Source organism: Eleutherodactylus coqui, chromosome 2 (genome assembly GCF_035609145.1).
Source record: "Eleutherodactylus coqui strain aEleCoq1 chromosome 2, aEleCoq1.hap1, whole genome shotgun sequence".
Taxonomy (NCBI): domain Eukaryota; kingdom Metazoa; phylum Chordata; class Amphibia; order Anura; family Eleutherodactylidae; genus Eleutherodactylus; species Eleutherodactylus coqui.
In genome coordinates this window covers 129,986,379-130,009,510 of record NC_089838.1, presented here as the reverse complement: position 1 = coordinate 130,009,510, position 23,132 = coordinate 129,986,379, and the positions used below count along the sequence as shown (strand labels likewise).

Sequence of the window (23,132 nt, the reverse complement as noted above, 5' to 3'; positions counted from 1 at the left end):
CTCGCATAAGGCACTACTCGCTCGAGTAGTTTGCCTTAGCGAGTACGCTCGCTCATCTCTAGTGATGAAGTTCAGTGGAAGACAAACATTTATATTTAACAGTTTGACAAATGGTAACCATAATTTTTTTGTATGAATGATACATTTTCACTAAATGATACAACATTCAGGTGATGGGGCTGAGCTACAATATCAGATGCAGTACATGGAAAAGAGTGACACTGTTCTTAAAAAAATCAGACCTTGTTTTCTGATCTCATAAGCCCCTTAAAGATTGAAAAAGTTCATGTTGTTTATGACACCCAGTGATATATTAATATGTGATTAATAAATGGGAAAAAAAAACTTTTAACCTAAACTTTGGAACTTCAAGCACTAGTATAGATAAGCTAGAACAATGGGGCATTAAATCACATTCTTTTAACAATAACTCTGAATTGATTGAATTTCAGTGGGTGACAAGAGGTGAATATTGTAACCGCCCTCAGCTATGGATTACGTGAAATAATTAAGTCTGAATGCAACAGATAATTGAAAGGGTTGCAGATTATTTTTTTTACTGTTACGCACAATTTCAAAGTTTCTATGTAGAATGCGTGAATAATAATTTATCAAGGCACTTGTGCCAGAAAAGTGGTGTAAAAGTCACAAATTTTGATGCATGCTTTTATGAACAAAAAATTAGCTACTTTTTACACATTTACGGTATGTGTGACACTTTTCAAAAATGGTCATGGCTTGGTGGAAGGTACATAACCTCCTGTGGTCCAACATATTTTCCATAATTTACAGCAGAAAGTGATGTCAGTTATGGCATACATCTAAGCCAAACATAGCTCTGTCACACAGACTGTCGTAAGATGCCCTAAATTTATTAAGTGGTGCGTGCCTCTTAAAAAATGTTGCACTCCAGTGCAGGTATCATAACAAGCTAAGGGCTCATGGGCCCGGGTTCGAAAGTTTATGTGGCCCCCCCCCCCCCCCCCCCAGCTTCTCCTAACCCCTTAACGCAGAGACGTAACTTACAGCTCATGGGCCCCAGTGCAAAACCTGTAACGGCCTCCAACTATAATGCTTTATTCATAGTACTGGGCTCCCTATATGGAGAAGAGAGGCCTTATGGGCCCCCTAAGGCTCCTGAGCCCGGGTGAAACCGCATCCCCTATAGTTACGCCAGTGATTAAAAAGCATTGGAAATACCTGTCCTGCTAAAACAAGGACAATGTTTCTAAATCTATTATACCGGGTGTTATCTCAAACAACTATGTGGGATATTCCCTATCCTGTAGGGGTGGCTAAACTTTGCTTATAAGGCATGATACAATTATCAGCCATTTGTTACATTTTTTTTAAGATGATTTTCCAGCTTACATTTAGATATAACCCACATACAAAATATATTGTATTTTCCAACATTATAGATACAAATCTGTATTCTTCCCTGCTGGCACAATTTCTGCACAAAGCCTGCTTTGGTATCTTGCATTCTCATAAGTACTATCTTTATATCAGAAGAAATACAATGTAGGGTTTAACTTGAAGCTCCTGGGCCACAATGCAATATGTAACAGAACCTCAAGCTACTATGTGTCATTAATATTAATGGTTTTTAATGGTGCAGAGGGGCCTCTTCAGGCACTAGGGGCCAGGATGGGGCTGCAAACTGCACCGACCTAGAGCTATTGATGCAATTGATTTACAATGTTATTTTTTATGTGGTTTCTATCCATTTACTGCATAAACTGTAAACGTGTCTTTAATAGAGCTTTTAAAGAATTTAACCTTTAACCCCTTAGTGATGGAGCTTTTTTGCTTTTTTCCATTTTTGTTTTTTCCTACTCCCTTTTAAAAAATCGTAGCTCCTTTATTTATCCATTGACGTCGCTGTATGAGGGCTTGTTTTTTGCGGGACGAGTTGTGTTTTTCAATGGCACTATTTATTGTACCATATAATTTACTGAAAAACTTTTAAAAAATTCTTAGTGGAGAGAAATGGAAAAAAAAAACGACATTCCACCAACTTTCGGTGCGTCCTGTTTCTACGGCGCACAAACTGCAACAAAAACGACTGATATTTTTATTCTACAGGTCAGTATGATTACTATGATACCAAACTTATATAGTTTTTTTTTGCTGTAGTACTTGTATTTTTTTTTAAAGAAATTTAATTTTTTTCAATTATTTTCTGCGGTCATTTTGTGCGCGCAATAACTTTTTTATTTTTCTGTCGACGTAGTTGTGCAAGGGCTCAATTTTTGCGGGATGTCCTGTAGTTTCCGATAGTATCAATTTGGAATACATACAACTTTTTGATCACTTTTTATTGCATTTTTTCTGGAAGACAGGGTAACTAAAAAAGTGTATTTCTGGTGTTCTTTATTTTTTTTTTCGGATGACGTTCACCGTGCAGGAAAAATAATGCACTACTTTGATAGATCGGACTTTTACGGACGCGACAATACCAAATACATATTTTTATTTTATGATTTAGATTTTTTAATAATTGATATGGCAAAAGGGGAGTGATTAAAACTTTTATAACTTTTTTTTTTTTTTTTACAATTTAAAAAACTTTATTGATCTTTTTTCTTACTGTACTTTGAAGTCCCCTTGGGGGACTTTAACATGCGATGCTGTGATCGCTCCTGCAGTATGACGTAATGCTATAGCATTACGTCATACTGCTTTTTTACAGGCAGTCTATCAAGCCACCCTGTGTGGATGGCTTGATAGGCAGTCTGCTAAGGCAGCCCTGGGGCCATTCATTAGGCCCCCGGCTGCCATGACACCTGCACGGCTCCCCCGATCTCACCGCGCGCGGGGGGGGGGGGGGGAGGGGGTGTGCGGGACCCCCAAACAGCGTTCGGGGGATTTAAATGCCGCTGTCAGAATTGACAGCGGCATTTAAAGGGTTAATAGCGCTATTGCCCGCGGGTGTCAGCTGTAATGAAGAGCTGACGCCCGCGCTGTATGGAGGGAGATAGCGGCGCTACCTCCCTCCATACACGTCCTGCAACAGCAGGACGTAGTTTTACAATAGCGCCGTTACTAAGGGGTTAAATGTACATACAAGAAATATAATGCTTCTAACTTGCCTGTTGAATAAATATGCCACACCAACTGCATGTTTAACTTACTTGGCAATATCATGTATTTGTGTGCATAAATGTGTGTTAACAAGACGTCTATTGAATAAAGGATACAATGGTGAGGAACATGCGCATACATGTTTAGAGCAAACTGAGTTTACTTCCAAGAAGACAAAGTTAGAGGGGTTCTCCAGGATTAGAAACCTCCCAAAACGGTGCCACACCTGCCCACAAGTCATGTGTGGTATTGCAGCTCAGCCCCATTCCAGCAATACCAGACACAACCTATGGACAGGTGTGGCACCATTTCTAGAAGGAAAATGGTAATTTCTTTCTAATCCTGCTCAACCCCTTTAAATGTACACAGATCTTTGTCAGAATCCTTATGTTAAGTCAAGCATATCAAAAACTACTTTTCTATGCCATCATTACAAATGCTCCCTAAGATATCAGTAAAGTTGGTTGGTCATAGTGGGGTTCTTCCAGGGCTTGGTGATCACACTTGTTCAGTGACACTTATGTAATGTTGTTGAAGCAACTGATATATCCAGAGTGGGCAACCATCTGATCTGTCTTAGGGGAAGTCCTCTGCTTTTTTAGAATGGTTGTCCCACTGGTTGTCAAACTGGTCACAGGCTGTCCCACTGCGGTGAACATAGTAACCAACAGTGATCTCTGCGGAATCCCGCAGTTCAATTCCCTTGCAGCACCACCACAGGGGAAATGTAGTATTGCACGGAGTCTATTGAAATTAAAATGCTGTCTGTGGAATGCATAGCTCATCAAGTCCTCCAGGGCAAGAAATGCTCTTTTATAGCTCTGGCTAAAAGGTGAGGGTCTTGAATATTACCCGCCCCCCCTCCATTTACTTTCTCCAACAAAGTTATTGAAAATGGGTTTTCTTAAGGGCATTTTACATGGGGAACAGGAAAGAACGCTCACTCGAACGAATTCATTGTAGACAATGCTGATGTATGTGCAGCAGAGCAAAGCCAAGGATCATTGAATACAACACCCTTAATACTTTGATATGAAGATTGAAGAACTAAGTGTAGGAGTGTTTTCACTGTCTGCCGTTGGTTGGCGAGATCTAGTTAAAGGCAAATCATTTTAGTCCAGCGCATCTATGCTAAATGTGATTGCTCCTAGCCATACGACTGTTGTGTACACAAATAACTGGATAGTCCGCTTCACATTCCTATTCTCATTCAGGCAACTCAGTATTTTAAAATGCTGGCAATAGATCAGAAACAAATACAATCTGTTTGATTGATGGGATATATTTTATTTGCAATGCTTCTTTCAGCTTCTTACAGTTTTATTTCTGTATGTGGGTTGCCTGTTTATTATCAGTGAATCAAACCACAAAGTTACTGTAACCAACAACACATTGGTTCCAATTAGATCAACAGAGTTCCCATGCTGAAAATGCCAATGGGTGGATTATACCTGCCTGCCATAAGGGTAGCACATTGTTTGGGCTACTCTTATAGCACATTGTTCAGATGGTCTCTCCTTGTTTGCATGGGTTTCCTCCAGGTCTTCTAGCTTCACACAATACAGCTTGATAGGCTTCCTGAGAATTTTGCCCTACTATGTGAGAAGCAAATTAGTTTGAGAGCCCCACTGGGGACTGATGTGAGGGTCTAATGTGAGCAAGTAGTGTATTGTATAAGTGGTGGGAAACTATTATTTAAAGGCATATGACTTCCAGACAGAAGTGCCACAAAAGCCAAGATTTTAATATCCGTTTCTAATACTCAGCAAAAAGAAAACCGCTGCTTGACAATAGAATCTTACTTCAAACATTTACTGATACGTACATTTGTCAGGTATGATGGGTGCAACTCATGGGGCCAAAAATAATATTTTCTTTTTTTCACTTACCGTGACTGGTGGAACTCCTTCATCTGAAAGACAAAGCAAACATAACATATCTAATCATGTCTGACTTGTTGGTACAAAAACATTTGATCATTCTTTAAAAGGTACCTTTTAAACTATGTTATGGCGCTCTAAGGTGAGGGAACATGGGTTCCAGGGAGCTGCTTATTATACTCATCAGGTTCGCCTTTCTAGTCCTTTTTTCTTGCGAAATCAGCACATGCACACAGGGTGACTTTTTTCAGCATACGCCTCTCACATTGATCTTTATGGTAGACCGCATGCGCAGAGCCATCTGTAAAGAGTTACACTGCATGTGCTCTGATTTCTCAGGGGAGAAGTGCTGGAATAGGGGACCAGTGAGTATAAAATGCAGCTTCCTGGACCCTTGTTCCCTCACCTTTGAGTACTATAACATAGTTTAACTTTAGAGATGAGTGAGTATACTCGCTAAGGCACATTACTGGAGCGAGTAGTGCCTTAGCCGAGTATCTCCCCGCTCGTCTCTAAAGATTCGGGAGCCGGCGCCGGTGAATGGTGAGTTGCGGCTACTCGGCTAAGGCACTACTCGCTCGAGTAATGTGCCTTAGTGAGTATACTCGCACATCTCAATTTAACTTGAATCTGTCACATTGGGAAAATATTCTGTTATAGAGCAGGAGGAGCGACCCAGATTCATATATATATATATATATATATATAGTTTTGTGGAAAAAACACACTGTACAGCTTGTTAACTACTGATCTAAATCTCTGGTCATTCTGGGGCTTAGGAGTCCGGTGGGCGGTTCTAATCAGTGATTAACCGTTATTTCTGTGTGTAAGCTCACACAGGGAAGGCTCTCAATTGGCAAGTAGGACTACCTGCTGGACTTCTAAGCCCAGAATGAGAAGAGGTTTAGATAAATAAATGGTGTTATCCTGAATGTTTCGCCCCAAAATTATATATCGGTCTGCTCGGCTCCTCCTGCTCCATAACATGCTGCCAGAAGATCTGATTGAATTTTCAAAGTGAAGAGTTCCCTTTAAGGCATTAATGGTTAGGTTGAAAATAGTATTTGAGGAAATGCAGGGTAAACGTACTCTGCTGAATGTTGAACAAGTTGACCATTTGGAGAACTTTATTGACCCCTATTCATTACTTGTTCAGTTGACATTTCTATACTAGTCTTGTTTGTGGCAAGTCTAATTTGTTTCGGTTTGACAATTAATCATTATGACATGATTATGTTGCAAGGTTTTTCAAGTTGTCACGGCTTTCTGCTCTCTTGCCAAGAACTGAAACAGAGCTGGCAGTTAATAAGAAAGAATGATGCCAGAATTACTGAGTAGTATGTGATCACATTCTTTTGTCTACCTACAAACATATGATGACCCACTTTACTAGAGACACAGTGGTCATTTACTTATTGGCTTTGCATATATCACAACATGGGGAATTGATCTTGGACTTAGTTTTATGCAGAGAAGAATGACATTTGCAGTGTCATTGCAATGTTTACAAGTTGGTGTAGACTTACTAATCCTATCAGGCAGTGTAAGCGTATACTAGACTGTCTAAAAATGTGCCTAATTTTTACAGTGGCTCAAGTTGGATTGCAAATGTTGTACCCTACTTATTAACTAACTTAGTTTGTGGCAAAATTTTGTTGCAATTTTTGCACATGGTTATCATTCAGGCCACACCCAATTTTCCTGAGAGACAGCGACCCTTTTTGATTAATCTCGCCCCTTATTGAGCAAGGAGCAGAACATGTCTAAAACACAGTAGTAAATGTTGTTTAAAGCATGTAAAGGCCCATTTACACGGCATGAGTGTCAGGCAAACGATGCCCGACACTCGTCTCCGCACATACTAGCTCCCGCGCATAAACGATGGATGATGAGCTGATCGCTCGGTGTAAATAGCAGCTGTTCAGTACTGAACGGCCGCTATGTTAAGTCAATGGAGAGGGGTGGGGGAGCAAAAGGTGAGGAATCTCCTGCAGCCTCCCCGCTGAGAGCCAGTGATACTAGCTCCCGTGCAGGTGCACGGGAGTGAGTATGTGCGGGGACGGGTGTCGGGCATTGTTTTCCTGACAGTCGTCTCGTCTAAATGGGCCTTTAGATTGGTTTTTTTGGCACAAATTAAGCCAGAATTCCGGCATATTTAACATACTAAATCTCTCCCATTGGGTTTTCTGTGTAAGACCTCATTCAAAAAGGTGTATTGTACCGGTGTTCAACTGCCTTATTCCAGTTGTAACTGCTGAAATATTTATGGTTCTACTTAAATAAACTCACAGTTTAGTGGATCTTTAATGTATCTATAAGTTTGGGTCAGAAGACACGTGGAGAGTGCAAATGTTACATCTCGAATGTAGATAGTTGAAGGGGAAAAAAAGTAACGTCTACTTGTTTCCTGCCTTACCACAACCCATGTTCTAACCCACTGCTTTATGCTTGGAATGGAATAATGCAGTGTTTCTCAACTCCAGTCCTCAGGGACCCCCAACAGGTCATGTCTTCAGGATTTCCTCAGTATTGCACAGGTAATTATTGTCAGTGCCTCAGACATTGCCGCAGGTGTTCTTACCATAGGATATCCAGTCCTGAGGACTGGAGTTGAGAAACACTGGAATAATGTACAGTGGCTACATTCCCCGTGAGTGCTACATCCGTTTATCTGCCTACTGATTATATTGCTTGTTTGAATCAGGCCTAGAAGAATACATATACAGCTTTGTTAATACTACATTTTTTCATCCAAAACCTTTTCCTGTTCACCTACGGGTAATAACTGAAACATCTGGTGCAAAAACTGATGATATGGACAGAGGCGTAACTTGAAGCTTCTGGGCCGCAATGCAAAACCTGGAACGGGGCCCCCAACTATAATTCTTTATTCATAGTACTGGGCTCCCTATATGGAGAAGAGACGCGTTATGGGCCCCCCAAGGCTTCTGGGCCCAGGTGCAACAGCATCCCCTGCATCCTCTATAGTTACGCCCCTGGATATGGAAGATATTCATTAGGCTCTGCTTACACTTACATTATAGTTTTATGACAGAAACCATGTGCATTGACAGATCCATTGCATGATGGCTACCACTGATGCCTAGCAAGCACCATTGACTTACATTGGGGTGCGACAGGTTCTATTGCAACTTCCATTGCTGTGAAAGATGGCAATTGACTATTCTTCCCATCCAAATCTGCAGGGATTGCTGAAGGAGGCTCTCTATGAAGCCCATGATGACTGTGCACATCGTGCTATCAGCACCATGAGTGAAGGAGCATCTGTTCCCAACATCATTATTTGGCATACTGCATATAAAATATGTCAATGAAATGGCTTTTATGTTGAAAACAATGGACTCTACATTTTTTAACCAAAAACAAGTATGGCAAAGGACCAATAACAGACATATGTGAATGGAGCCTTTTTAATACCACTGCTGTATTATATAAATTGACTTCTACATTCTGGACATTTTGGATTATGGTTGAATGCTGTAGTCTGATGAACATAGTTTAAATAAAGTAAGGTATGTTGTACCTTGGCACAATGGTTGGATGCTTCAGGATCTCCTTTTGTTTCGGTTGCAGTTGTTCCATTGTAGTTGTGCTCAGGAGACTTCTCGTCATCGGTATAATTAGTGTGGAGAGCAGGGTCTACTAAATGATCATAAGTATTCACAAGGTCTTCTAAGTTTTGAGACACACAAGGTACATTGTCCTAAAAAAATAATATCACCAATATAGTTTTATAAGGATGAAGTGACAGATGCTCTGCCTATCCGCAAGGATATTTTAAGTAACTTACTATGATACTTTCCTCTTTGGGAATTGGAAACTTCGAGACATCAAAAACATCCTGTAACGACACAAAATTTCCTAGAGCGTTTTTCCTCAGCCTCCTCAGTGTTGGGGAAGTAGATATCCTGGCAGGTGCTTGTCTATCAAATTGGAATGGCGTACTGTAGTTTCCATCTGTTTCGATTAAAACAAGTGGAGGGATATTTGCTTTCTTGTGCAGTTTTACTAATGCAGTCTTGTTATTACTCAATGTGAGAGCTTCATCTTTTAGACTGGGTCCGTCATTTAGACTTTTAGGATTTACTTTATCTATAGTTGTATGTGAGCCAGAAGGAGAAGATAAGTTGGCATCAAAAACTTCAACATTATTATCTTCATTTGTGCATTCTGTCATTAAAATGTCTTCCTCGTCCATTTCTTGGAATCAAGTGTGAATTGGCATTTTCCTCACATTTCCATCATTTACCTAAATGAAGGGAAATTACAACAGATGAGTTTGATGAAGTGATCTCACTAGAGATGAGCGAGCATACTCGATAAGGCAAACTACTCGAGCGAGTAGTGCCTTATTCGAGTACCTGCCCGCTCGTCTCTAAAGATTCGGGGGCCGGCAGGGGGCGGGGAGCGGCGGGGGAGAGCGGGGAGGAACGGAGGGGAGATGTCTCTCTCCCTCTCTCCCCCCCGCTCCCCCCTGCTCACCGCCGCAACTCACCTGTCACCCGCGCTGGCAGCCGAATCTTTAGAGATGAGCGGGCAGGTACCCGAATAAGGCACTACTCGCTCGAGTAGTTTGCCTTATCGAGTATGCTCGCTCATCTCTAGATCTCACGCTTATTTCAACGTATTAACTCAATTGACAAAAACAAGCTAACAAAAGAATTTCCCACTGATACAAATATCATATATGTGTTAGGGCTTATTCGCATGAGTGATATTCTTGTGCGATGTGATGCGTACAAAACTCGTTCGACTATGAAATCCATCCTTTTGAATGGATTTTTTTACATGAGCGATTCTTTCCTCATAGCATGTTCTATCTTTGGGCATTCCTGCAGAACACCTCACCCATTGTTTTCAATGGGACCTTACAAGACATTGTATGGCACTTGCATGCTGTGCAATGTGTATGCGAGTCTAATGTGATGTTTCCTATTGAGAGCATGATCTAGAGAGCCATTGCATACCAAGTCCATTACCCTTAGTAGCTGAAAATCCACATGTGTTGGTTCTCATGGCAAGGCTTCTAAGAGGCATTTTTCAGTAGGATAATGCCTTCCCACACACAGTTAGGGTTTTCCAGTAATGTCTCTGCCAGGTTGTCACACATCCTTGCTCTACCCAGTAAGCAGACCTATCACTGATCAAGCATTTATAGGACCCACTGGGATGCCAGCTTCGGCAGCCTATGGGTGCGCAGGATCTAAAGGCCCACTTGTAACATCTATGGTTAATTGTGCCACAGGATAACATATGGAGCCTGCATGCCTCTATGCCTGACTGTATCGATTAATGTATCAAGGCTAGAGGAGGCCTAACAGGGTACTAGAGTTTGAATTGTACAGTTTTCCCCTTCAGTTCTAGTATTGTCATCACATACATACATCATTACATTCACATATATAAAATTTTATTCGATTCCAACAACTCCTTCTTGATGCATCATTTTTTTGTCATTTTGTCAATGCTTGTCTTTAATATACGTATTGGTATAGTTAGTAAACTAAACTTGTGCATACATATGGTACTCCACACACTCTGAACAGAATCATCACATCAACTTTGACTAACAGATATTTTGTTATTCAACCATGCTCCATTTCAAAGACTTACTACATTCATTATTTTTAAAGACCTAATGTCAAATGTCAGGGAGGTCGACCACATATAAGACAAAAGAAATAGGAGTGCTTTGTGTGCTGTAATGCCTACATGCACCAACTTGCCGGTTTTGGTGAGCTGTATCCATACTATTCTTGTTTTATCTGTAGTTAGTGTCTGAGAAATTAGCACACATGTCCTTCAGCTTGTAGTCATATATGACATACAGAGTAACCAACAAGCAGGCATGTCATCTGGAAATGTAGAGTAATCATGGCTGTCTAGTGTAGATACACCTGCATGAAAATAATAATGTGCACTTCAACCTGCACAGACAGATGGAGATAGACTTTGTATAACATACAGTAAGGGCTCAACAGAAATCCAGGTAAAAGCTATATTAATATACTCCATAATGCCGGGGCTATTCAAAGTCTTCGAAAATGGTTCCTTCTCATCGGGATACCAATTGCTGAAGGAAATCAGCCATCTGACCAACTTCATGTTCTCTCAAGTCAACTACTCTCATGTTTGCCACTTTCATTATATTGTGTTAAGTAATGTGTTACGCTATGTTCTATGCAGGGGCGTAACTAGAGGCTCAGGGGCCCTGATGCAAAAGGTGAGCTGGGGGCCCCCCTCTATCTGTATCTGTACCCGTACCCATACCTAAACCATGCTGCACAGAGGCATAACTTGACGCTTCTGGGCCCCAAGGCAAAACCTGTAACAGGGCGCCCAACTATAATGCTTTATTAATAGTACTGGGCTCCTTATATGGAGAAGAGAGGCCTTATGGGCCCCCTGAGGCTCCTGGGCCCAGGTGCAACCGCACCCCCCGTACCCTCTATAGTTTTGCCCCTGGTTCTATGCATACATTAAACATATCCATGGTCTGTACATGATGTAAGCCAAAAGAGTGTTTTTTTTTTTTTGCATATCTCTGGGCCATATATTGTGACATGTATTTCTCTACTGTGTTCAGTTCTCCTAAGGCTTTTAATACAAGTAGATCTTGCAAGAAAACTTCACAGCATACGTTTTTCCTTTTATGAAAGTCAATAGCAATGTATGCCGTGGTATTGCATATAGTTGCTAATAGCAGATTTTTCCCACAGATGTACCCATGGCAGAACTTCTTCACACATTCTTATTTTGCTTTGCAACCTACTTTATTTAGCGGCAAACAAATAATCTTCTGTTTTTCTGGATAATTTGATTTTTCGGTGTCTTTATGATGCCCGCCAATATAATAATGTAAACAAAAGAAACTATTCAATTCCGCCTAATTTAATTCTTGCAGCAATTTGGGTTAGTACGCGCTAGTATAAAAAGAGAACAGTATTTGTAATAAATGTATTATGTCCAGATGTCATATTTTAATTTAACACAGACTCACATGTCTTAAAGATTTATTTCCATCTCGGGAATCCTATTTCAATGTCTTTGAAATTGCAAAACAATGGGCTCACCCATAAGATGTTTTTTTCCCAAATGCTCCATTCTCCATATATTGCAGATATTGATTCCTCTGCCCTCTGGATGTTTACTGCTCGTTGCCAGGAAAACTGACCACCTCTTTAAGGAAAGAAATAGTAGAGGAGGCCACTGCTTGCGCACTTCTTTCATCTAAGTCTGGTGGCCAGGATCTCTGGAGTGCAGGCACACTAGCTCTTAGCCTGGCCATCAACTAACGTTGTGCTCTGCTATTTCCTTCCGTTCTGTCACAGATAAAGCTCAAAACACTGGAAGAAAAAGTGTTGCATGCAGTGCTTTTTTTTTCGTCCAAAAGCTAGGCAGCTGGGCGGAAAGCCGATGGATGCCATTATAGTCAATGACGTCCACCCGCCACTGTTCTGTCCAGAGACTGAGCCATTCAGCCACAGGGATTCCCCTTTCTTGCTCCCTGAATAGAGCAGGAAAGGGAAATCCCTAATGCGGGGTGTGAACGCACTCTAACCTGGGTATCTCCTGTATAGAATTATATATCTGCAGCTGGTATAAGTTATACATCTCCTGTATATAGTGATATGGAACATTCTGACATAACCTGGGTTTCTCCTGTATATAATTATATATGTACAGCTTGTGTAAATTATAAATCTCCTATATATAGTGATCTAGACCAGTGTTCCCCAACTCCAGTCCTCAGGGACCGCCAACAGGTCATGTTTTCAGGATTTCCTCAGTGTTGCACAGGGGATGTAATTATTGTCAGTGCCTCAGACATTGCCACAGGTGTCCTTACCATAGGATATCCTGAAAACATGACCTGTTGGTGGTCCCTGAGGACTGGAGTTGGGGACCTCTGATCTAGACCATGCTGGTATAACCTGGGTATCTCCTGTATATAATTATATATGTACAGTTGGTATAAGGTATACATCTCCTGTATATAGCAATATGGACCATGCTGGTATAACTTGGGTATCTCCTATATATAATTATATATATTCAGCTGGTGTAAGTCACACATCCTGTATATAGTGATATGGGCCATGATGGTATAACCTGGATATTTCCTGTATATGATTGCACAATTTACACACAGTTAAAAAACACATCAAAAACTTGCATGTGGTTTTAAAAAAAAACGCATGTATTGTTTAAAGCCACATGCAGTTTTTAATAGAGTATGCAGTTTTGGGGGTGGTGGAGATAAACCTTTGCACCCAGCCCCTGAGCCTTTAGTTACGCCCCTGACTAGATACAAACATTTTGGTGGGTTGAACTAATTTTCAAGGGAACATAAGCTTTCCTTTGAGCTAATGTTCATGTTGTTTGATTAGAGGCCATTGTCTGACAATCCTGGAGAGTCACCTCCCCAGAAGAAAATGTAAGACTTAGGAAAGGGCTTTACTATATCATTGAAATATTCATGCCTGTTCTATTATCATATAATGTTACAATAACTGCATATATAGTTACTTGAAGTATAACTGCAGTTTGGTACCCATACTTTATCTATTGTTATCACCAGGTCCACGACCCATTCCAATGTCTTTCCATGTCAGTCTGCTGGTTATTGACTCATTTAGTGTATGTTTACCTTCATTATCTGTATTTTAGCCTGTCTTCTAGTTCTTGTCTAGAACTCTTGAGTTTTGTTGGTTTTCTGCTTGCCTAGAGACACGTATTTGTGTCACCCTGTCTGATGAGATAACATCAGAGTCATGATCTCTGTTCCTTCCAGCACTATCATGTGCTTCTTGCCTCCAGTAAACCAGCATATGACCTGTAGTCTACTGACATTGGTCATGAAATACTCATTAGACCCATGAAGAAATCAATATGAAAAGGAACCCACTGCATATCATAAAATCTCAAACATAACAATATAAATTCATTTACAAGGAACAAACTCCATTTATTTAGTGATTAATTAGTTTGATAGCATGTACAAAAGTCACACTGGTTAAAGTGAATCTGTCACCAGGTTTACGCTGCCCTATCTGAAAAACACCCTGATTGCAGCTCTGTGGCACTTTTTTCTTTCAGTAGCTTTCATTAAATCACTGTTTTATCAGTTGTAGCATGAGCGGCAGACTCCCCCATCCTCCCAAAGTTCATTAGCTGCTTTCTCCTTACATTCTGCATAGGGAGAAAGCTGTCAATCAGAGGAGGGTGTATGGAGGAAACAGCAGCTCATGAATATCGAGGACTCCACAGGGCAGACTCATCATTGAGAGGACTCCAATGCTGTTTCTGTGCACCATGTCTCACATATGGTAGATATGCCCAGTCCTGTGGCAGTTTTAGGTGGTGGTTCTCCAAATCATGAGAGGTGACTGGTGTGGTGCCTCTGGATTTCCCTAAGGCCACCTTGCTTTTCATGTTCCCAATGCCTCTATATGTGTATAAGTGCTCTCTTATAAGGCATTTACTACAGGCTGCTAAGACAGTGATCACACACAGATGGAAATCAGAGGATCCTCCGACTTGGGAGGACTGGTTTGCAGAGACAGATGTGACGCAGAGAATAGAGGAGCTGCTCGCTCATACTCCAGAGGCATCAGACCGCTGTACAAATACTTGGTATCATTGGGGCATTTTCAAATCTTCCAGTATCTATTGCACCCTCTTAAGTTGAAACTACTCCTTTTTTCTACCCCAGGAGTGTTCCTTCTAGCACCACATTATTCTTGCAGCCATTATGCATAAAGGCTTTCTGCCATAAACGTTTACAATGGGAATTTTCCTCATCCTCGGCTGGGCTCCAGCGTCTCCCTACGGCACTCCTTTATTTTCCTCTTTTTCCCTCATCCCACTTTTTCTCTTTCCCTTCCCTCAACTCTTGTCTATCTTCTTTCATCCTCTTTCTACTTGCAAGGCAGAGGGCCTTACGTTTGATCTTCCCTAGTACAACTTAGGGTTTTGTTTTCATATAGCTGATTCTCCACCAGTTTATTGGACCACATACGCCTCCAATCACCTCCCTGATGTTCTCCATGGCGATTTAGATCTCTCTAGATGGTTTTTCATATGTTTAATTGAAGGTTTTGTTTTGTGGCTCCTAGTTTGAAGCCTTTGTTACACTTGTTTATGTGGTTTGCTTTACCTATACTTTCCTATGTTTCCATGATCTTCTCTTCGTAATCTTCCAATTTCGAAAATAGTAAAGTCTTGAATTTGAAAAAAAAGCACTGATTGTAATGCAGTGCAAAACTTCAGCTATACTATAAGCAGCAATTATTAACAAATGGCATTATAGTTCATGTTAATGAATCGCATGCAGTATTGTTTTATATATAGTTCTAAACGGCATAGAGCTCCATCTATAAATGAACCTATTAATTGCGTTACAGATACATGGCATAACAAAACTTGTGTGAATTTCCCTGTTCATAACTATCACTATAGTGAGGTTGAAAATAAAATCGTGTTGATTTCATTTTTCTATAGAGTTCATCTAGGAGAAAGTAACATCAACCTCTGTGCCTCATGTTAGTGGAAACAAATTCCTTCTGCACTCCCAATATAGCAACCAGAATAAATCGCTGGATCATTTACCAACCTCAAACAATATATTACAGATAACTCATAATTGGAGATGACCGAGTACTCAAATGCTCGGGTCCATGTTATTTAAGTCGAGCTTTTCGTAAAATTCGAGAGCTCTTCTCAAGTAACGAATCCCATTGATTACAATAGGAGAGTCGAGCATTTTTGTATGCGGGACGCCGGGCCCCGAGCTTTTTTTTTTTTCTTTCTAGGTTTGTTTCTCTCTCTCTCTCTTTCTCCAGACAAAAAATTTGCCAATGACGCGCGTTGCGTCGTGGCGGGGAGGGGCCAAAAGAGGCAAGTCACAGCGGGGAGAAGCCAAAAACTGGGGCGGGGTCGAACACGGCTTGATGCTCGTTCAAGTACGTTCGCTCAACTCTACTCATAATATTACGTCTTACAAGAAGGGCATCCAAAACCCTTTTAAAATCATTCATAAAATCAATCATCACAACATTGTCTATTATAGTTCCATAGTCTAAAGGTGCGCTTACAACGAACAATTATTGTTCAAAAAAGAAAATTGCTGGATCGTTCAGATTTCAACAATTATAGTTCAGTATAAACACAGCCAACAATCAAACGATGAACAACAATCTGTTCGCTTATCGTTCATCTTTCATTTCATACAGGCATGATAATCATCGTTGGCTCGTTCGATAATTATTCAGTTTAAATACCGATCGTTCAGTTGTTCTCATTCACTGGTACAGTGAATGTGAACGACTAAACAACTTAGTGAGCGAATGAGTGAACGATTTATCTGTGAACGAGCAAACTCTGACATCATTCATGTGAATGATAAATTGTTGCATGCAAAAGCACCCTTACTGCTATTTCATAGTTTATAAAACTGAATAAACTCAGTTTGCTAATCCAACTACTATACCTATTCCAGTATCTAATCATGCAGATTAAAAAAAATTAATGGCAATCTAAGTCTGCTTTGGTAGAACTTCAGGCGGTGTGGGCTTAGCAACTGTAATATGGACACTAAAATGCACTCCTATTACAGCCATCTAAAACCTTATCATGCGTCAGGTTGACTTTTAGGGGCAAGAGAGTAGAACCTTTCCGATAAAATTAGCCCTAAATTTTAGATAGCTCTCAAACAAATGTTCATGCAGCCAACAGCTGTTCCTCCCAACTCCACCACAAACGTCTTATGCTTGGCCAAGTGTACAGTTTTTTATCTCAATGGTCAAGGGGAATAAGCCGTTGCCAGTCCCCTCTGGCTGCAGCTAATTTTGAGCAGGAACAAAAGCTCAAGCATGCACAATCCTTCATTTCCCCAATACTTGCCACTGGGGAACAGACAAGAGACTCACATACATACTGATCATCTGCCAAACTTGGCAGCTTTGGCTGACATTTATCCAATATGTATGGCCAGCTTTAGACATCAGAAGTAAAGGTCTCCCCCGAACCCTAGGGCTACGGAACAGCTAGAGCATCTGGTATTAGGAAAAGATGTTGTATGGATCCTTTAAAGAGTAAGCAGTGACAGATTAGCATATGGGTGAAAGTCTAGGGAGCCCATACACCGCTCGTTGATGACAGCTGAACAGGTATAGTACTCAATGGAATTCTTCTTCCCATTCATTTTAGTAATTAAAGGGGTTGTCCCGCGCCGAAACGGGGTTTTTTTGTTTTTCAATAGGCCCCCGTCCGGCGCGAGAAAAACACAAGGGATGGGTTAAAAAAAAACAGTTTAGTACTTACCCGAATCCCCGCTCTGCAGCGACTTCTTTCTTACCTTAGCAAGATGGCCACCGGGATCTTCACCCACGATGCACTGCGGGTCTTCTCCCATGGTGCACCGTGGGCTCTGTGCGGTCCATTGCCGATTCCAGCCTCCTGATTGGCTGGAATCGGCACACGTGACGGGGCGGAGCTACGAGGACCAGCTCTCCGGCACGAGCGGCCCCATTCACCAGGGAGAAGACCGGACTGCGCAAGCGCGTCTAATCGGGCGATTAGACACTGAAATTAGACGGCACCATGGCGACGGGGATGCCAGCAATGGAGCAGGTAAATGAATAACTTCTGTTTGGCTCATATTTAATGCACGATGTACATTACAAAGTGCATTACCATGGCCATACAGAAGTGCTGAACCCCACTTTCTTTCGCGGGACAACCCCTTTAATGGAGTCTCAGCACCTAGACCGCCACTGATCAATACTTCTGACTTGTCACGATGATGTATCAGAAGTTTTTTAAAGCTTCGTTACATTATAAGATATTACTTTTTGTTGCCAAACATAGAATCATTGCAATAACCACCAGAAGAAAGAAAATAGTAACTAATAACTTACGTAATGCCTGAACTAGAGACCATTATATTACTTAATCCCTCCAGCAATTTAAAGTTTTCTCACAGGAAGGAAAGCTCTGCCGGCTCTAATACTTGTCCAAGATGCAGAATTACAATGTATAATACACCTCATTTAGCAGTCATAAAAAGAATGACTTAACTGGTTGCCATCCAAACATCACACCCAGCTTAATCTTTTTTTTTCTTCACAACCAGGAGAGGCCTATTGCAGTGAAATACCTGTTTACTAGCCATTTAAATGCACTGAACTCTTTAACTCATGACTAATGACATGCCACTCATAGTTTACATCTGCCCCTCTATTTAATGGCTGTTTGACATGCTTTTAATATAATATGACAATAAACATTAAGACTGATGCAAAGAACTTTCTTTCTGATCCAGTAGATTATATCTATACCAGATCTATTCAGGGCATTGTAAAACCACTTAAGCTGCACACACATGAGACTGGAGTCATTGTATAATTACTAGGGGCAGAGTCATAGTTAATGCTGCCATTGTGAGTGCAACAAACTCTCAGTTAATGACTGTGTCCAAAATTGGCAAAGATGCTTACGTTGTCTGTGTTTGTCTGTCTCTATTTGCAGGCTTCGTCTGTCTGTATAAGCAGACATATGGGCATCAGAGATTGGTGGCCTACCGTTAGTGTGGCCATACATTTTAGATAGCTGTCAGGTGATTGCTCATTCAGCTGACAGCTATCTCTCTTGACTCCATGTACACATTAATAATTGGCTTGGTCGAGTATGCATGTGTTCTGAATGGGTAGAGGAGAGTTAGCTTCTGGCAGGGGCTTATCTCCTTGAGAAAAAAGGATCAGGCATGTTGAAATCCAACTGCCCGATTCTTCTCTATACCAACACAGTGGAAGAGTCAGGAGGCCCCAAAACATATTACATGGTCAGCTGATAGTGGATGGGTTTGTCTGACATCAATCTATTGTGTATGGCCAACTTTAAAATCCTACTAAATCCCATAAACCAAAGTGTAGAGATGATAAAGTGGCTCCATCCTCTTTTCCCAGACAAATTTAACATGATTAATAGCAGTTGATTGCCAGGAACAGAAAAAGAATCTGAGAATTGTGAGAAATGTTTTCCAAATGTGGTAATTTAAGGAGAACTTGACACTTGATTTCTTGTCAATCAACCATCACTACAGTGTTATCCTGCTGGGGAACAGCTTCAAAAGGTTGTCCAGCTTTTGATGACCTTTTGGTCAAGTATTAGTGACCAATTCTTCACTGCTTCGCAACTACCGATGGTAAATTTATGTCGCTGCTGCCTGGCCTCTGTGTAGCAGTGATGTAAATTTGTCAGCTGCTCCGCCGACGATCGGGACCCCCACAGCAGGTAAAACAACTGAAACAGGCTGATACTAACAGCCTGTTCAGATGCCATCATTGGGACCTGACTAATTCAGGTCCCAATCACGTCATCAGGGTTAGCCAATCACAGAGCTGGCATGGAAAGTTTGTATTCTACAAACTTTCCTGGCATGTGAGCGCTGCATCAGCATCTTCTCCCTTCTCTCTCCTCTGCACTGCTGTCAGTGTAAGATTGGAGAAGAGATAAGGAGAGCCTTCTATTACAGCTGCATATGCCTTTTAGTTAGTATAGGTGACTTTTTAGTGTAGCAGTGAATTTTCAATAATTCATGTAGAAATAAATTACATTTTTAAAGGTATGTTCACATGTAGCAGATTTTATTCAGGATTTTAGCCAAAACCTGCAGCATATTTTGCGCTGAAGATTTTGTTGCAAATCCGCATCACTTGGTGGGAATCTTGATGCGGATCTGCAGCTGACTTCACCCTTTGTAGTCTGTTTTGGAGCCAAGTCAATATCTGTGTAAAAATCCACACCAGTGCTGTAATGTGAAATTTGATGCAGATTTTCAGCAACAGAAAATATGCACCAATTCCGTTACAAATGGACGTTCCCTCATAGTAATTTAATGAATTTAATTTAATCACCAACACTATGTAAATAAATTATAATATAAATATAAATGAAAATTAAAAATAATATACATCCAAATTTTAAAAATTTATATTAAAATAGTGCGCCTCCTAAATTGCTCAAAAATGTGTGACATTTTTCAAATCCGCTTTCAAAGTAAAGAAGTAAAAAATATATATCTGCTAAAAAAAAGTACAATATGTATGTACATATTGCAGTTGAGAAAATAGAAAAGCGTCAGATTTTAAAAAGTCTCAATTTTGGTGTTTTTAATAAATATACTCAAATTGTATTGGCTACTTCTATCACCTAAATAAAAAAACATGGTGCATATGCATGCGCAAATACGCATACGCTTGTGTGACACAGGCCTTAAAGTGACATATGCCAGATTTCCAAAATTTGTGTTGGTCATTAAGGCATTAACAGGTTTGGTCTTGAAGGAGTTAAATGGCCAGTCTATACAGGAGCATGCGTGTTCCCCAGCAAGATAATGCTAGATTGATGGTTTAGGGACAGAAAATCAAGTGACACATTCACTTGAATTCTATAAATGATGTTGTTGTGAGTAGAGATACAGTAGCTGAAGAAATACCCCTCATACACACATTCACTGCACTTGGGTGAAGATCAGCTTAACTAATGGGGTCCCTAAAGTTGATTAGAGTGGATCAATAGACTGCCATATTCACCAAGATGAAGAACACATATGTGAATTAAAGGTAAATACTATATATAGCTGAGGTATAGAACATAGAAATAAAAAGGCAGGAGTAAATACAAAGCTATCAAGTACTGTCCATACCCAGCAAGTATTACCGAACATTCCCTGCCAATGTAGCTGTCCCAGCAGATCACACCTAGTATATAACTGCACAACGGAAGTGTTACAGAACACAATGTCATCAGAGCAGCGGGAGGCATCGGCCCCGAAAACTGGTCAACTGGTGTACAGAATGCTGTAAATGAGGAGCACTTCTGCGTCACTTCTGGCTGAAACTGTTGGTGAAGCGTTTTTTGCAGACCGCAATACGGAGCTAATGTATATCCATCTATCAAAATACATGTTGTAGTTTTCACAGCCGTGTTTTAATAATGCAGCATACGATACTTTTGCCCATTTTTGCCTGTGTATTTTCTTTCATTGCAAACAAATGCAGATCAAGCAGTGATGAAATACTGATGACATACGGTTGACGTATCTGCATTACGAATCCTTATTACAGATGTGTTACAATACGCTTCTATGAAGCTGGCCTTAAGGTGGTTTTACGTGCAGCATTTGTTTTTAAAAACTTTGCAGTTTTTGTGTTAGTTTGTCATGCAGTTTTTTTTTAGCAGAAGCCAAAAGTGGCTTCAAAAGTAATGAGAATCAAAAGAAAGAACTTCTACTTCTCCTTCCAGCAGGATCCGTTTCTGACTTTAGTTCAAAAATTGCATCAAAGACTTCGGTATGAAACTACAAAATTGTCCGCACCATTTTTTAAAATAAATCCCCCACCTAAGAGAACCTTAGATCAGCCAGTGATTATGAAGTGCCCCATCTTCTGTATATGTAATGGACTTGTCAGACTTACGGTTTGCAGTGTTTCTCCTTTCCATGTGGCAGGCTGCCGCTTGTACTTCTGTGTAGTAAATCCCCTGTCAGTGAGCAGCTGGCACACACCCTGCCGTTGCTGTGGGAAAGCCTCCTCCTCCTGCTCTGTGACAGGGCAATGTCCTAGTGGTGCTGCTGCTGAGTCCATTCACCTGGTTCTGCCACTTTCTTCAGTAAATCAGAGTATTTCTACTAGTAGGAACAGGTTGATCAGGTGTAGATTGACTGACAGAACTGGTCCTAGCTCCTCTTTCTGCCATCCCCTCCCTTAGCCTGCAGAGCTCAGCTCTTTATTCATGGCAGGAATAGACTATTCTTCTTCCAGTCTTTGCTGGTCTTTTCTAATAGACAGAACGATTGCCGTTTGCATGAGCGAACAGTAAGTGACGTAACCGTTGGCTCCTTCGCTCTTGTGCAGCCTGTTGAGACAGGTAGGAGCATCGCTGACTTGTTCAGTGAGAATCGTATAAGTATAATGAATGTGAAACACTGGACGATTGGTGTTTAAATCGAACGAGTCAACGATGATCTTTATGCCTGCATAAAATGAACAATGAGCGAGAAGCGACCAATTCGCGTTCATCGAACGGTCATTGGCTCGTGTTCAGACCGAACAATTCTCGTTCAGTTTCACTCCTTCTAATAGTTTTTTGAACAATAATCTTCATGAATAAAAGCGTCTTGTGGCCGCTTTCACACAGACAAGAAACTCGCACAAGTCTTGTGCGTTGCGAGACACACAAATCTTGCGCAAATATGAACCCCATTCTTTTGATGGGACAAAATTATGGCATGCTCTATCTTTTCTCGTTCCTCAAAACGCATCGCACATTGATTTCAATGGGACCTTTCATGCATTGCATGGCACTCGCATGCCAAGAGATGTGCATGCAAGTGCGATGCGTGGTTTCCCATTGAAATCAATGGGAAACACTTCCAATCCTTTATCGTACGTGAAACTCGCAAAAGAGGATCAGAATTTCACAAATGCAATGCAAGATGTTTTTGCCTAAAAATCACCTTGTATCTACAGGTAAAACGCAGATTACCAAGCACAATATCAGGTTGTTTGGCCCGACATCGCGCTTCTCCGTGTATAGGTAGCGTAAGATAGACGCAATATAACCAGCCCTGTCTACGCCGACCACAGTGCATGTTACCATGCAGGGCAGCGCAGGGTCCCGCGGTCGGCGCGCGCCGCTCCGGTGTCAGCTCCGGCGTCCTGGAGCTCTGGAGTCGGGGCTCTCCCGGCGGCGTGGGGCAGGCAGTGTGCGGCGGCGTGGGCGTGTCCGCCCGTAGGGTGCTGCCCGCACTCCTCCACCTTTCTTATGCAGCAGTGGGAGAGTCGTCTCCTCCCACTCTCCGCCCCTGGGCGGAGCCTTGCTGTTATAAGGCTGGCAGTGACCTGAGCTCACTGCCAGTTATTGGTTCTGTCAGCCACTAGTGAGTTCTGTCTGCAGCCTGTCTCTGCCAGTTCCTAGTTGCCTTTCAGCGTCCTTTCTTGCCTTGCTTGCTCAGTCTTTTTCCTGTTGGTACTCCATCTGCCTTCTCTGTCCGCACTCTGTCCCCCCATTAGTTAGTCACATCTTGTCAGTCGCCAGGTCCCTAGCCAGTGCAGGGACCGCCGTCCAGTTGTCCGCCTG

The 23,132-nt window shown here is 41.3% G+C and overlaps 1 protein-coding gene across 4 annotated transcripts in view; it reads right to left on the bottom strand.

Moving 5' to 3' along the window:
- PLEKHG7 (pleckstrin homology and RhoGEF domain containing G7) overlaps positions 1 to 21,813 on the bottom strand; it is a 60,041-nt gene extending 38,228 nt beyond the window's left edge. For 2 of the 4 annotated variants that reach the window (XM_066591513.1, XM_066591516.1), the window contains exons 1-4: positions 21,470 to 21,813; positions 8,779 to 9,237; positions 8,512 to 8,691; positions 4,977 to 4,999 (exon numbers count right to left, since the gene is read on the bottom strand). In XM_066591513.1, coding sequence (XP_066447610.1) covers positions 4,977 to 4,999; positions 8,512 to 8,691; positions 8,779 to 9,186 — 611 coding nt within the window. In that variant the 5' untranslated portion in view covers positions 9,187 to 9,237; positions 21,470 to 21,813. Of the gene's footprint in view, positions 1 to 4,976; positions 5,000 to 8,511; positions 8,692 to 8,778; positions 9,238 to 11,760; positions 11,832 to 17,908; positions 17,928 to 21,469 lie in introns of those variants that run through there. The other 2 variants (XM_066591515.1, XM_066591514.1) reach the window with 2 other exon arrangements.
- Between the last annotated feature and the right edge of the window lie 1,319 nt (positions 21,814 to 23,132).